General features: G+C 44.4%; 1 protein-coding gene across 2 annotated transcripts in view; it reads right to left on the bottom strand.

Annotated features, from left to right (window-relative positions):
• Positions 1-13,307, bottom strand: part of FAM221A (family with sequence similarity 221 member A) — a 133,348-nt gene extending 120,041 nt beyond the window's left edge. The window contains exon 1 of one of the 2 annotated variants that reach the window (XM_030201862.1): positions 13,094-13,307. In XM_030201862.1, coding sequence (XP_030057722.1) covers positions 13,094-13,158 — 65 coding nt within the window. In that variant the 5' untranslated portion in view covers positions 13,159-13,307. Of the gene's footprint in view, positions 1-12,865; positions 12,919-13,093 lie in introns of those variants that run through there. The other variant, XM_030201871.1, reaches the window with a different exon arrangement.
• Between the last annotated feature and the right edge of the window lie 408 nt (positions 13,308-13,715).

Raw genomic sequence — 13,715 nt, 5'->3', positions numbered from 1 at the left:
GACATTTGAGGGTGAAAATAAACAGTTGTAAAATGGCATATTTTGTGGTGGGAGGGGGTTTGTGACCACTGGGGGAGTCAGGGGAGGTCATCCCCGATTCCCTCCAGTGGTCATCTGGTCATTTAGGGCACTTTTTGGGGCCTTATTCGTGGAAAAACAGGGTCCAGGAAAAGTGCCGTAAATTCTCGCTAAAAACGCATATTTTTTTTCCATTATCGGCGAAAGGCGCCCATCTCTGTTCGGCCGATAACCACGCCCCAGTTCCGCCTTCACCACGCCTTCGACACGCCCCCATCAACTTTGTCCGCATCCGCGACGGAGTGCAGTTGACAACGTCCAAATTCGGCTTTCGATTATACCGCGTTATTCGTTTTTGTGAGATAAACGTCTATCTCCCGATTTGGGTCACAATATAGGCGTTTTTCTATTTCGATTATAAGCAGGATAGTGTCATAACCTTTGCTATAGGATAGGTCATTATAGTTGTGTGCAGAAAAAAGAACTGAAGTTGACACAAGCTCTGTATAGTAGAAAGTCAAATATTGACATCATTTTAACGTATAATTACTATTTATTTGCTGATTTTAACAGAATAATAATAATGAGTGAATATGGCAGATGTAAAAAAAATTAGTAAACCTTCCAGAAGATTTATTACTTTTTTATTAATAAGATTCAAAAAGTTTATTCCTAGAGTTTTTGCAACTTTCTGTTCTATAGAGGCGGGACTGGTGGTTGGGAGGCGGGGATAGTGCTGGGTAGACTTATACGGTCTGTGCACTGAAGAGGACAGGTACAAATCAAGGTAAGGTATACACAAAAAGTAGCACATATGAGTTTATCTTGTTGGGCAGACTGGATGTGTTATGATTGGGGTCTGAACCCCTCTCAAACTTACCTCTTTCCTGGGGGTCAGCTTCTTAGCTGGCTTCTGTTTCTTTGTCTGTCCTTTCTGAGCTGGCTATGTCTCTCTGTGCTGGCAGCTTCCAGCAGCAGGGCTCTAATTGTTTCACTATACTGCACCTGTGTGGGTAGTCTGAGTTGCTCTAACTCTCTTTGGGTGTACTGGCTTCAAGTGTTTCACGGTGTTGCATTGGTGTGGGTTAGGCCTCTATGGTTTTCAGTGTGCCCTCTGGGTTAGTGTGCTGTTGCCTGGGTCTAGGGAGTGTGACATCATCAGGGAGGGCCTTGATAAGGAAGTGGGTTCTTTCCTTCAGGGCCTTCGCAACGTTTGCTTCTGGCTACTTGCTTTAGGTCCAGGTTAGTTTAGTGTAGTGCTAGAGTTTGGTGCTGGGAGCTCCCTTGTGAGTAAGTGTTTAGGAAGCACCTTTTGTTGTTGGGGTATTTGGCTTTCCTGCTTGTTTCCTTGTGCTTGCCCCACTTTTCCTCATGACCTGTGGTTAGCTGCTGTAGCTGGGTGCTTAGGAAGCACCGGGGTGAGAACCCATGTTTAGCTGCTGCAGCTTGGTGCTTAGGAAGTACCAGTGTTAAGGTCTGGCATTTGTCTTCCCTTCCTTTTCCCTTGTGGTTTCCCGGCACTTCTGTTAGTGTACGGGCACCCCTGTTAGTTTCTGTTGGGAGCACTGCTGTTAGTGGAGGGCTTAGGAGCTTTTCTGTTGGTGCTGGGCTTAGGAACACTTTTGGTCACTTTAGGAGTTAGGTGTACTTCAGTGCAGCTTGTTCTAGTCCTGGTCCCTGTGTCGTCCAGTAAGTCCTGCCGGCTACTCGAACCCATGAGCTCAACTCTTGGGGGGCTTAGTAGCTAAGTGCAGGTGAAGCTGTGTGGACCAGTCCAGTGTGCTCCAGTCCCGTGTTCCAGTCCTGTGTCCTCCAGTCCGGGGGACCAGTCCAGGGTGCTCCAGTCCAGTGTGCTCCGGTCCGGTGTGTGTTCCAGTCGGGTGTGCTCCAGTCCAGTGTGTTCCGGTCCGGTGTGTGTTCCAGTCCGGGGGATTGCAGTCCAGTGTTCCAGTCCTGTGTTCCCCAGTCCGGGGGATTCCAGTCCATGTGTTCCGGTTCGCTGGGCAGTGCCTGCAGTCCCTGCCGGTGTGCTTACCCAGTGTTGGTTGGTGGGTTTTGCCTGCTGCTGTCGCTCCTCGTCAGCAGTCCAAGGGCTCACGTTTGCTCCAGAGCCCAGCCTCACGGGCTCTGAACCTGAGAACCTGACAGGATGGACCGTGCAGGTCTTTTTCTGCCGTCATCTACTATGTTACTATGACCTATGACAATCAGGAATTACAATTTATGGGACAGCTAACATAACTTTTAATGAGTTGCAATGAAGTCTACCATATATATGTATGCACTTATTTACTGTGATATGCAATATTTCAAGCAGACTCAAAAAAATTAACAAGGTACTCTCTATGGATGTACAGAGTTAAAATAGAGCAATATGGGGGTAGTTTTAAATAAAGGCATTTCCATGGGGAAAAGAGCATGTTACACATAGAAAACATTGTTTCCCAACTAGAGTAGATGTTTTCCTTAGACAGCAGGATTCATCAGGCGCCCAAGCAGGTGGTGTCATTGCAAGTCACCAGGACAGAACAGCAGTCCCAAAACTCAAAACTAAGTGTAAAGTTCTAAGCATGAGAGCTTTCTCCAACTTGCAGCAATCTCCTCAGCATTTAAGGTCCCTTTTTATAAGTTGCATTAAGCTTTACCATGCACTTAATACTGCTTAAAATGGCTCATATGTCCTGCGGTAATAGCCAAATCAGTTTATACTAAGCGCACTAAAAATAATGTTTTATTTTTTCTTGGGGCATATCTGGGTGCTTATAACCATATGTTGATTAGTGCAGGAATGTGTGAGCTCTTACCGCCTACAAAAGGGTGGCAGTAAGTGCACATGTGCTCATTTCTTTTAATGGCCACATGCTTATGGCAACATTACTGCATGCTCTCTAAAATATATAAAAAGGGACTACCGAAGATAATTTAAATCTTGTACAACTTCAAAATAATCCTTTTCAAATGAGTGTATGTCAACTTTTTAATAGATCAAAGTTATCAAATCTTATCACTTTTTAACAATTTTATTAATTTTACAAAAAACAGTAGGAAAAGCCTCAACTGACTCCTTCTTGGCTGCAAACGTCGATCACTTCTAGGAGTTCATGCAGTCATCATTGGCTAAAAAAACCTCCCAAAAATTTTTTATTAAATTGTATATAACATCCAAGCAAGTTAGCTTTTTAAGCTTTATGAGATGTATTGACTTTTTGTCTCTCCAGATATCTCTAATCCACGGCCTATTCCATGCCCATTACTGCATGGTCATTAATACAAAAAAACGGAAAAAGGCCAGTTTTACAGCAGTGGTAAAAGGAGAAATTAGATCTTACCTGCTAATTTGCTTTCCTTTAGTCCCTCCGGACCGGACCAGGATTGGACTGATGGGTTGTGCTCGCCTACCAGCAGGTGGAGACTGAGAAAAAACTCTGACTCTAGAGAGCCAATAGGAGCCCTGGCCATGTGACCTTAGCCTCAGTATTTGAATAACAAAGCAGGAAGGAAAGAAAGAAAGACCTTCTGTGCCGTATGGAATCCTAGCAGCCACAAAGCACTCGGCAATGCCAAGTATCAGAGCTCACCAGCAACTCTCACCAGAGAAGTGGTATGGCCCGATATGTATTACAGCTCACCAGCAACTCTCACCAGAGAAGTGGTATGGCTCACTTGTACTATAGCTCACCAGCAACTCTCACCAGAGAAGCGAATATGGCTCACATGTAATATAGCTCACCAGCAACTCTCCCCAGAGAAGTGGTATGGCTCACGTATAATATAGCTCACCAGCAACTCTCACCAGAGAAGTGGTATGGCTCACTTGTCTTATAGCTCACCAGCAACTCTCACCAGAGAAGTGGTATGGCCCACTTAAGATTTTATATATATTCCATCAACTGAGCTTACCAGCAACTCTCACCAGAAAAGTGGTAAATCATATTTAAGGTTTTATAGATATTCCAGCAACTGAGCTCAGCCACAACTCTCACCAGAGAAGTGGTATGGCGTATTTAAGGTTTTATAGATAGATTCCAGCAATTGAGCTCACCAGCAACCACCAGAGAAGTGATATAGACCACGTAAAGTTCTGTATATATATAGTATTGTTCCACGAATCGTAAAGGAATGAATACACTTCCTACTGAATACACTTCCTACTTAATAAAAGAAGCTAAAGAGTAGAGAGAACGTGGGAGGGGCCTGGTCCGGTCCGGAGGGACTAAAGGAAAGCAAATTAGCAGGTAAGATCTAATTTCTCCTTCCTTAGCGTCCCTCCGGACCGGACCAGGATTGGACTGATGGGAAGTACCAAAGCAGTAATCTGAAGGGAGGGACCCTATGAAAACTGTAGAGAAATGTTCATGCTGCATAGGCCACCTGGCGACAACTAACATGTAGTGTGTCCCAATGAGCAAAATAAAATGAAACTAGGACTAAGTTGCCAACTTACCAATGTGCACCGAGAGCACCAAAAATCGCCATAGTAAGAATAGAGCCCGCTTCTGAAGTTTTGGAATATGTTGTAATACGCTGTGGAACTGCCCTCTCAGCGAGAAGAGAAATAGACATTCTCATTTCCTTGATCCTTCGCGATATAGCGGGTTAGAAACAATGAAAAACTTTTACGCCTACTGGCTAGAAGGACAAAACCAATAAGAAAAAACCGATTGGGAAAGGTGAAAACTTTAAACTACAGCAGACCGAAAAGAAGTTACCAACCGTAGAAGTATTCCACACATAGATCTACTTGCTGCAATGGTTACTAGGAAACACTGCTTGAAGAGGAAAACTTTATAGAAAAAGTTATGGCTACTAGAAAACAGAACTTTAAGAGTCTGTTCACCTAGTTCACCTAGCTGGTGGACGAAGCGGGGGGTACAGGTGCAGGACTCCTTTAAGAAACCGCTTTGACAGTGGATGCTGCATAAGCGTGCGGTTGTCAACAGTATCATGCATCACTGATAGAGCTGCCAAATGAACTCTAATGGATGAGTAAGACAGACAAGATTTCGCAAGATGCAGAAGACATTCCAAAACATGCAAAATGGATAGTTTGTGGAATGAAGTGGCGAGAGGAGCACCACAGAGTGAACTGTCGCCACTTTGATTCATAGGACTTTAATGTAGATTTCTGTCTGGAAGCAATTAAAACTTGAAGTACTTCCTGCGAAAATATCAAAGATGTTGCGGACCCAGTAACCACGCCATAAGTTTGAGTGACTGGGGGTCCGGATGTAGAAGGGTGCCTTGGTTCTGCGTAAACACCTAGTGAGATGACGGAAGAACGCATAAAGAAGGTTGAAAAACCCCTGCTGGACGTTGGCATCTGTCCCTGTCTCCGTCAAGACTGTTGCTGAACGGAAGAAGCAAGAAATGTTCGTGAGCCTGAAGGCAAAAAGAGATAGCCCTGAAGTGTCGCAGTGAGGAAGTAAGGCTGAAAAAATGAGAGTCCATTCACCTAAATGCAGGGTGACAACTAAGAAAAAAATGAGTACAAACTCAAGAGTATACTCTTAACTCCTCCTTGGCGGATGACATAACCCATTGCCATGGCAAGGACCAACATAGCTCTCTCCGCCTTGTTTGTCAGTAGGGAAAACAAAATTCACCCGAAGGTAAAACGAATTGCTGAGGTCCCCCAGAAAAAAAAAATATATACAAACAAGCTTCTGCCAAAAAGTGTACTGCACGAAGCATCCCAATGACAGAACTAAGGTTCTTGAGATAACTAGATGACACTTAAATAGCGCGATTGATGACCCTGAGATTCGCAATAGGATGAAGGAAAATTCCTTCTTGGGCATTAGAAAGTAAAATTGCATTCTGCAGAATAGAGCGAGGAAATGGCCGAAGGCCCAAGGTCACCAAGAAAAATATAAACTGGGATGTTTGCAGAGGAGACAAAAGACTGTGCGCCAACCTGACTAAACAAAGAGAAAATCAGAGATATCTGATGAGAGATCAAATGAGAGGCCTGGCTACAATCACCACCCAACCTAGAGACTGTAAGAAATGCAACACCCGGTGCGTGACCTGAGAACTCTGCTGATAAGACTTTCTCCAATTAGGCAGTCGTCTAGGTAAGAATGAAATGACCCTAAGAGCGCAATGAACATCCTCTTAGATCTATAAAAGAACGGAAGAGAGAGTACTGCTGAAAATGACCGGTTAATGCATAAGCAAAAAACTAGCCATTCTCTGGATCCTGAGGAGAAGAGGAAGGGTGACCAAGGACACCAGTTAAATAGGGCTACAAACTCCAACCCTATCTCTATGGTGTTCCATAGTTGGGTAAGTTCTGAATATAGAAAGTTCTGAATATAGGAGTCCACCAGCTATGGTAGTACGCTCCGGACAGAAAAAAATTGTCCCAGTATGAACGTCTGATTCACCGGCCTGTAATTTCTTGGATCTCCCTAATCCACATACCACTAATCCACGTACCACGGTCATGCGTCCTCCCTCACTGAGATGTAGATTGTAAGCTCCTTTGAGCAGGGAACGTCCTTCTTTGTTAATTTGTACAGCGCAGCGTAACCCTAGTAGCGCTCTAGAAATGTTAAGTAGTAGTAGTAGTAGTACCAGACTCACACCCAATAGATATGAATGTTGAGCTTGTTTCAGGTTAAAACACCGAACCTAGGCCCAGGGTCCCCAGTGTTCCTAGTGGTGAACAGCCATGGCAAATATTGTATGCGTTAGTTTGCAGAATTACTGCAAAGCCTTGCTTTTGGAGCAGTGATTTCTGTTCGATACTCTCGTGAGAGGTTTTTTTTTTTTTTTTTTTTTTTCCTTTAATGCTGTTCTGGCTGTAGAAAGGTGGACATTTGAGCTTCCCCAGAATGGCAAAACTTATGTACCTATGCCCATTAGATATGAATGCTGGACTTGATGGACTTTAGGCCTTACCCAGCATAACCATACTTATGTACCTATGGCATAAATACACAGGAAGTGAGTGAATCCCCTTCCAATTGAAAGAACACTCTGGAGTGAAGGCGCATAGAATGAAAATGAAAAAGGACAAACTTGGAAATTACCTGTAACGAAAAAAGTGAAGTTGTGCCACAGCCACTTGGTGAAGGCAGTGTAGACAAGACTGTATCTGAATTCAAGAAAGCTTGATATAACATCAGGTCTCTAAGGAAGAGGAAGAGATAGCAGATGGTATGTATAGGCATACTGGACCAAACCAGGATGTTTATAATCTGCCAATGCTGAACTGATAGAGTAGAGACAAACACGAGTAGATGGTTTGAGGACCGTCCACTATCTTTAAGTGAAAGGATGACTTTATTCTCTAAGTGACCATATGTCCTGTAAAAACCAGAAGAAAGCTAAAATGAAATATGAGAGGCTTCAAGGCAGTTGGAAAAGAAGGGAAGACATGAATAAAGCATGCCTGCTAAGGCAGCTGAGTGATTGGGAGCTTGGTAGACAGGACTGTCCCTCAGAGAATATGAAAGAGCTGATATATCCCCATGGCATCTGAACAATATACTGTATGCCTCTAGAGAAGGCTTCTTAAAGTCGGAAAAAGAAAACACTGTATAACACTACAGCCATTGAGAGTGATTGTCTGTTAAGTTCTTAAAACACTATATAACATCATAGGCATGGAGTAAAATGCTTGAAAGGAACTAAGATATTATGGTCAGAATTGCAAAGTATCAATCAATTGACTCTTAGACAATGTAGTCCTACTCACCAGGGAATGAGAAAGACAGAAATTTACTCTATGCCTATAGAGAAAGTTTCTAAAGTTCTTAAAACACTGTATAATACTACAGCTATTGAGGAAAATGCTTAAAATGAATTATGATATTATGATAAGATGTAGATTTTCCACCAGGCAATGAAAAATGACTGAGCACCAGAAAAAACTAGTGTTAACAGCCCCGTGATACATAGAAATTTAAAAGAAGAAAAGCTTGTTATATATCCATATATGAAAGGAGCCCCCTTTCAACCAAATATTGCCTGCTGATGTGAAGAGCATTTTAGAATACGCCGTTCAGCACATACAAAAGTGTACACATCTTGGAGCCGAACTGCTCTATGAACTGCAGCCTTACCTTCAGCAGAGAGATCCCTGACTGATAAGATGGAGGGAGAAACAAAATGGCCGCCGTTCGCGCCACTGGCCCCGTGGCGATCGTCGACAGCGTGCCCGACACCTCCGAACAAGCGGAGCCCAGTGGAACGGCGAAGAAACAACGGCCGGCGAAAAAGGCCCCGAAAAAACCGGAGGCAGCACCGGACCCGAAGAAACCTTGAAGGGAGAGCAAAATTTACACGTTCCGGCTGCGTGAACTGTGCGACGCTGACCGACAGCAGCTGTTTGAACTTTTAAGCCATATCGGAAAAAACAGGTGGCCGTGCTTACGCGGTTCGCACCTTTTTTTTTTTTTTTTTTCATTTGTTTAAACTGCCGCCGCCGAAACGCAAGAAAATGGAGGAAATTAAATCTGACGAGAAAAATCGCTGTTTAAAGTCACAGACACTGAATTATTTTCTTCTGTTTTTTTTTTTTTATATCCCCTCAATCATAATAAAACACTGGAGCTGCCTGCTCGTTAGAAGTCTGGGGAAAGAAAGGCTGCTTCTTTGAATTTCCTTTTATTTGATTTAATTCTTTTAAAAGCAGCTGCCTGTTAAAAGTGGCTGCCTCTCCCAAAGACGGTACACCTTTCCAGAGAAAGGGACGGCCCTTCCCTGCTAAGCCAGGGAGATGGGGAGGAAGGGGGGTGGACTCGAGACACCCGAGTTTAACACCCCCGAGGCTGTCAAAGAAAGAAGAGAAAGGAAACCCTGTCAAGCCTCTAAATAAGATTCCAGGCACAGAAGAATTATCACAAATATCTGTAATATCTAAAGAGAAAAGGAGAGAGACTAATGGGCTCACTTCCTACCTGCTGGGAGACTGAGAAAATACTGAGGCTAAGGTCACATGGCCAGGGCTCCTATTGGCTCTCTAGAGTCAGAGTTTTTTCTCAGTCTCCACCTGCTGGTAGGCGAGCACAACCCATCAGTCCAATCCTGGTCCGGTCCGGAGGGACGCTAAGGAAATGGCCTTAGCATGCGGGGAAAACCTGTGCAAGGCCACTTTTTGCCACAGCTTAGTAAAAGGGCCCCATAGTTAGTTCCATAGCTCAATAAGGAATGCAACTCTCATGAAGGTGGGAGGGATTCTTTGCTTGATCAATCCTATTGTCCATGGGAAAACATCTGAGGTGAGAAAATGTTTTTTTTCTATCAATAAGCAGGATTAAATCGGACATGCAGATGAGTGATTCTAAAGCTCAGAGCTGCTTAACTCATTATGAATTATCCATTGTTCACTAGCAGCCTCATCATCAAAAGATGTGAGAGGTACAATGTATAAAATAATGAGTGGAATGGATCGGGTGGATGTGAAGCGACTGTTCACGCTATCCAAAAATACTAGGACTAGAGGGCATGAGTTGAAGCTACAGTGTGGCAAATTTAAAACGAATCGGAGAAAATTTTTCTTCACCCAACGTGTAATTAGACTCTGGAATTTGTTGCCGGAGAACGTGGTACGGGCGGTTAGCTTGACGGAGTTTAAAAAGGGGTTAGATAGATTCCTAAAGGACAAGTCCATAGACCGCTATTAAATGGACTTGGAAAAATTCCGCATTTTTAGGTATAACTTGTCTGGAATGTTTTTACGTTTGGGGAGCGTGCCAGGTGCCCTTGACCTGGATTGGCCACTGTCGGTGACAGGATGCTGGGCTAGATGGACCTTTGGTCTTTCCCAGTATGGCACTACTTATGTACTTATGTACTTATGAGGGGCATTTTTTATATGATGTCTAAGTCCGATTTTGGATGTTTTGCACAAAACAAAAATCTGAAAAAGAAAGGAAGTAATTTTTGAAAAAGAAAAATGTCTATTTCTTTTTTTTTTTTAACACTGTTTCGAACAAGGTTTTATGCTTTGGACTTTTTTTTTTTTGGGGGGGGGGCCATTAAAAATAAATAAATGCAAAATGTAGAGAGTCATGCCATTGGAATGTAGGAGGAGCCAGCATATTTACTACTACTACTACTACTACAAATCATTTCTACAGCGCTACCAGTCGTACGCAGCGCTTCACAATTGAATATGAAGAAAAGACAGTCCTGCTCAAAAGAGCTTACAATCTAAATCAGGACAGACAGACAGGACAAATAAGGGATAAGGGAAGGACAGACAGATAGGACACATAGGGAAAAGGGACTATTAAAGAGAGGAAGACAAGATAAAGGTTACGAGCAGGTAACAGGTTAGGAATTGAAAGCAGCATCAAACAGGTAGGCCTTTAGCCCGGATTTGAAGGCGGCCAGGGATGGAGCTTGATGTAATGGCTCAGGAAGTTTATTCCAGGCATAAGGTGCAGCGAGATAAAAGGAACGGAGTCTGGAGTTAGTGATGGAGGACAAGGGTGCAATTAGGAGAGATTTGCCTAGTGAACGGAGTTCCTGGGAAGGAGTGTAGGGAGAGATGAGGGTGGAGAGGTAGTGAGGGGCAGCAGAGTGAATGCACTTATAGGTTAATAAGAGGAGCTTGAATCGTACAGTATACAGAAACAGATAGGGAGCCAGTGAAGCGACTTCAGAAGAGGGCTGATATGGGCAAAGCGACTTTGGCGAAATATTAATCGTGCAGCATAATTTTGAACAGATTGAAGAGGAGAGAGATGGCTGAGTGGAAGACCTGTAAGAAGCAAGTTGCAGTAGTCCAAGCGAGAGGTGATGAGAGTGTGGATGAGGGTTCTGGTAGCGTGCTCAGAAAGGAGAGGGCGAATTTTGGCGATATTATAGAGGAAGAAACGACAGGTTTTAGCAATCTGTTGAATATGTGCACAGAAGTAGAGGGAGGAGTCGAAGATGACTCCAAGGTTACGAGCAGAAGAGACAGTAGATTGGTTCCCCAGACATCCCAGGAGAGCAATGGGGCACCCTATAGGGCACTTCTACGCACTTCATAAAAATGCTCCTAGGTACACATCTCATCTTTGCTCCCTTATCACGTCCCTTCAGTCCTCCAAAACCCACCCAAAACACACTGTCCCCCACTACAACAGCCCTTATGAGTGAAGGTGGCACCTATATGTGGGTACGGTGGGTTTCTGGTGAGTTTTGGAGGTCACAGTTTCCACCACAAGTGTAACAGGTAGAGGGAGATAGAGACATGAGTGCACCCCCACTGTGCACTGCACTGACCACTATATTACTCCAGGGACCTGCATGCTGCTCTAATAGACCTGACTAACATCTGAGGCTGTCATAGAGGCTGATAAGTCATATTTTTATTCACTTTTTTGGGGGGTGGGAGGGGGTCAGTGACCACTGGGGGTATTGGGGGTGTCACCCCTGATTCCCTCCAGTGGTTATCTGGTCATTTAGGGCACCTTTTTGTGCCTTATTTGTTCTGAAAACAGGTGTAGACCAAAACGTCTTGGTTTTAGTCCCAGACATTTCTGTTATGTTCCATTATGGCTGTAAAACGTCCAAATGTTAGGCACGCCCTAATCCTGACTTTGAAACGCCCCCTTGTGATTTCAACGCACTTTTGATAGACTTTATAGAAAAATGTTTAAAATATGGTTTTGAAGGGAAACTTACGTTCTTACCTTGGTAATTTTCTTTCCTTTAGTCACAGCAGATGAATCCATTAACTGATGGGTTGTATCCGCCTACCAGCAGGTGGAGATAGAGAACACTGAAAAACCACAGTGACCCTTGGACGGCTAGCCCCAACTGCCTTCAGTATTTGAGATTTACAAAGCAGAGTGAACCATAAAGGTAGAATAACATAAACTTTCCTCACAGCGAACAAATGCCCCAGAACAGGAGCAATAACCATACAAAGGAGGGACGATCTCAACCTCCTGTAGTAGAACAGCATGTAGAAATTCTGAGAACTGGTTTCCAACTTCTCCCACTGAGATGTATATCTGCATGAAAGATCTGAACAAAAAACAACATTAGACAGGACACATGGATTCATCTGCTGTGACTAAAGGAAAGAAAATTACCAAGGTAAGAACCTAATTTTCCCTTCCTTGTCATCAGCAGCAGATGAATCCATTAACTGATGGGATGTACAAAAGCAATCCCTACTTAGGGTGGGAACAGGCCACACCGCGAGCAAGCACCTGTGCTCCAAAAATCGCATCCTGCTTTGCTGCAACATCCAGCCTTTAATGCCGGAGAAGAGAGAGCTGAGAAGCCCAAGTAGCCGCACTACAGATCTCTTGAAGAGAGAGTGCACCCGTTTCAGCCCACAAGGAGGAAATCGCTCTCATGGAATGCGCCTTAAACGCTTCAGGCGGAGACTGGCCTGAAAGCAGATACGCTGAAAAAATTACTTCCTTGAGCCAACAGGCTATAGTGGCCTTAGACGCCGGACACCCGCGTCGAGGACCTGTCAACAATACAAAAAGGTGATCAGAAGTCCTGAAGTCATTTGACATCTGTAGATACCGCAACAGCGCCCTGCGGACATCCAAAAGATGTAACTGCCCAAAGGAGTCCGGAAATCTTCCCTAGAAAAGGAAGGAAGAAAAATGGGCTGGTTCAGGTGAAACGCTGAAACCACTTTAGGCAGGAAGGAAGGCACTGTACGACCCCCACCCCATAATCCTCGCTCTAAGCGAATGACTAAGGGGCTCATTTTCAAAGCACTTAGCCTCCCAAAGTTCCATAGAAACCTATGGAACTTAGCCTCCCAAAGTGCTTTGAAAATATGCCTCTAATTCTTCTAACATAAGCGCCAGCCTTGAGAAGAACTTGAACAATTGATTCTGATTACAAAAGAACAGCAGTTTATGAGGGCAAACCTGACCTGTCACGCAGCAGATCGGAGAAGGGCCACCCGCAACTTGGCTGCGTCGAGAAAAAAGAATTCCGTCCTTTCAAGTAAACATATTCATTTCACCGTGCATTTATTTACAGTTTCAACTTCCTCCAGCATTAAAAACGTAAAGCATGTTGTACGAACGCTTGCAATCAGAGATGCGCTTAATCTAGTCGTTTTCTCAGAAGTTGACTGACAACCGGACAGCCACCTCACCTCCGGTACTCCAAGTACTCGTCCAACGCCGCCGCCCCCCCTGGCCGCAAACTCAGCCGCTCCATGACAGCCACAAGGACGACCCCGCACCTCTTCAGTAGCCACTGCCAATGTTGTTAGGACGCTGCCGTCCTGTCAGCGAGCCGTTACCCCGGTGACAACAGAAGCACCTCGTTACCCTTGGCTCCTGCACCGCGGCGGGTTTCTAAGTGACACACAGTCATCATACTCACAAGAACAGAGGAATAAAAAAGGAGGAGGGGCGGACTATCGGCCACGTGCCCCGTCCTCGGCTCACGCGAGCACTGTCCCTCCCTCCCAGCTCCCACCTAGTCTACAGCAGCTAGCTCGAACGGAGGGAAGTTACCGGTTGACCGTGGTACATTTTTCTACAGTTAGCGTGGCGTTTTTAATGTATTGTGTTATTCACCAGTATGTTCGTCCTTTGTTTCATACGTTTTGGGGGCACCGAGAGTTTCCTCCTGGCTCCAGGTTAGTTATCTAGACAGCCACTGTCCTATGTGTTTTGAAATAGTTGGAAGGGGCCAAAATTCAAGCATCAAAGAGGTATATTTGGCGTGGAGGAGTAGCCTAATGGCGCTGAGAAAACGGGAACCTAGTT

This window comes from Microcaecilia unicolor, chromosome 1, assembly GCF_901765095.1.
Source record: "Microcaecilia unicolor chromosome 1, aMicUni1.1, whole genome shotgun sequence".
Classification (NCBI taxonomy): Eukaryota; Metazoa; Chordata; class Amphibia; order Gymnophiona; family Siphonopidae; genus Microcaecilia; species Microcaecilia unicolor.
Note: the sequence above shows the minus strand (reverse complement) of the source record. Positions and strands in the feature narration are given on the sequence as shown.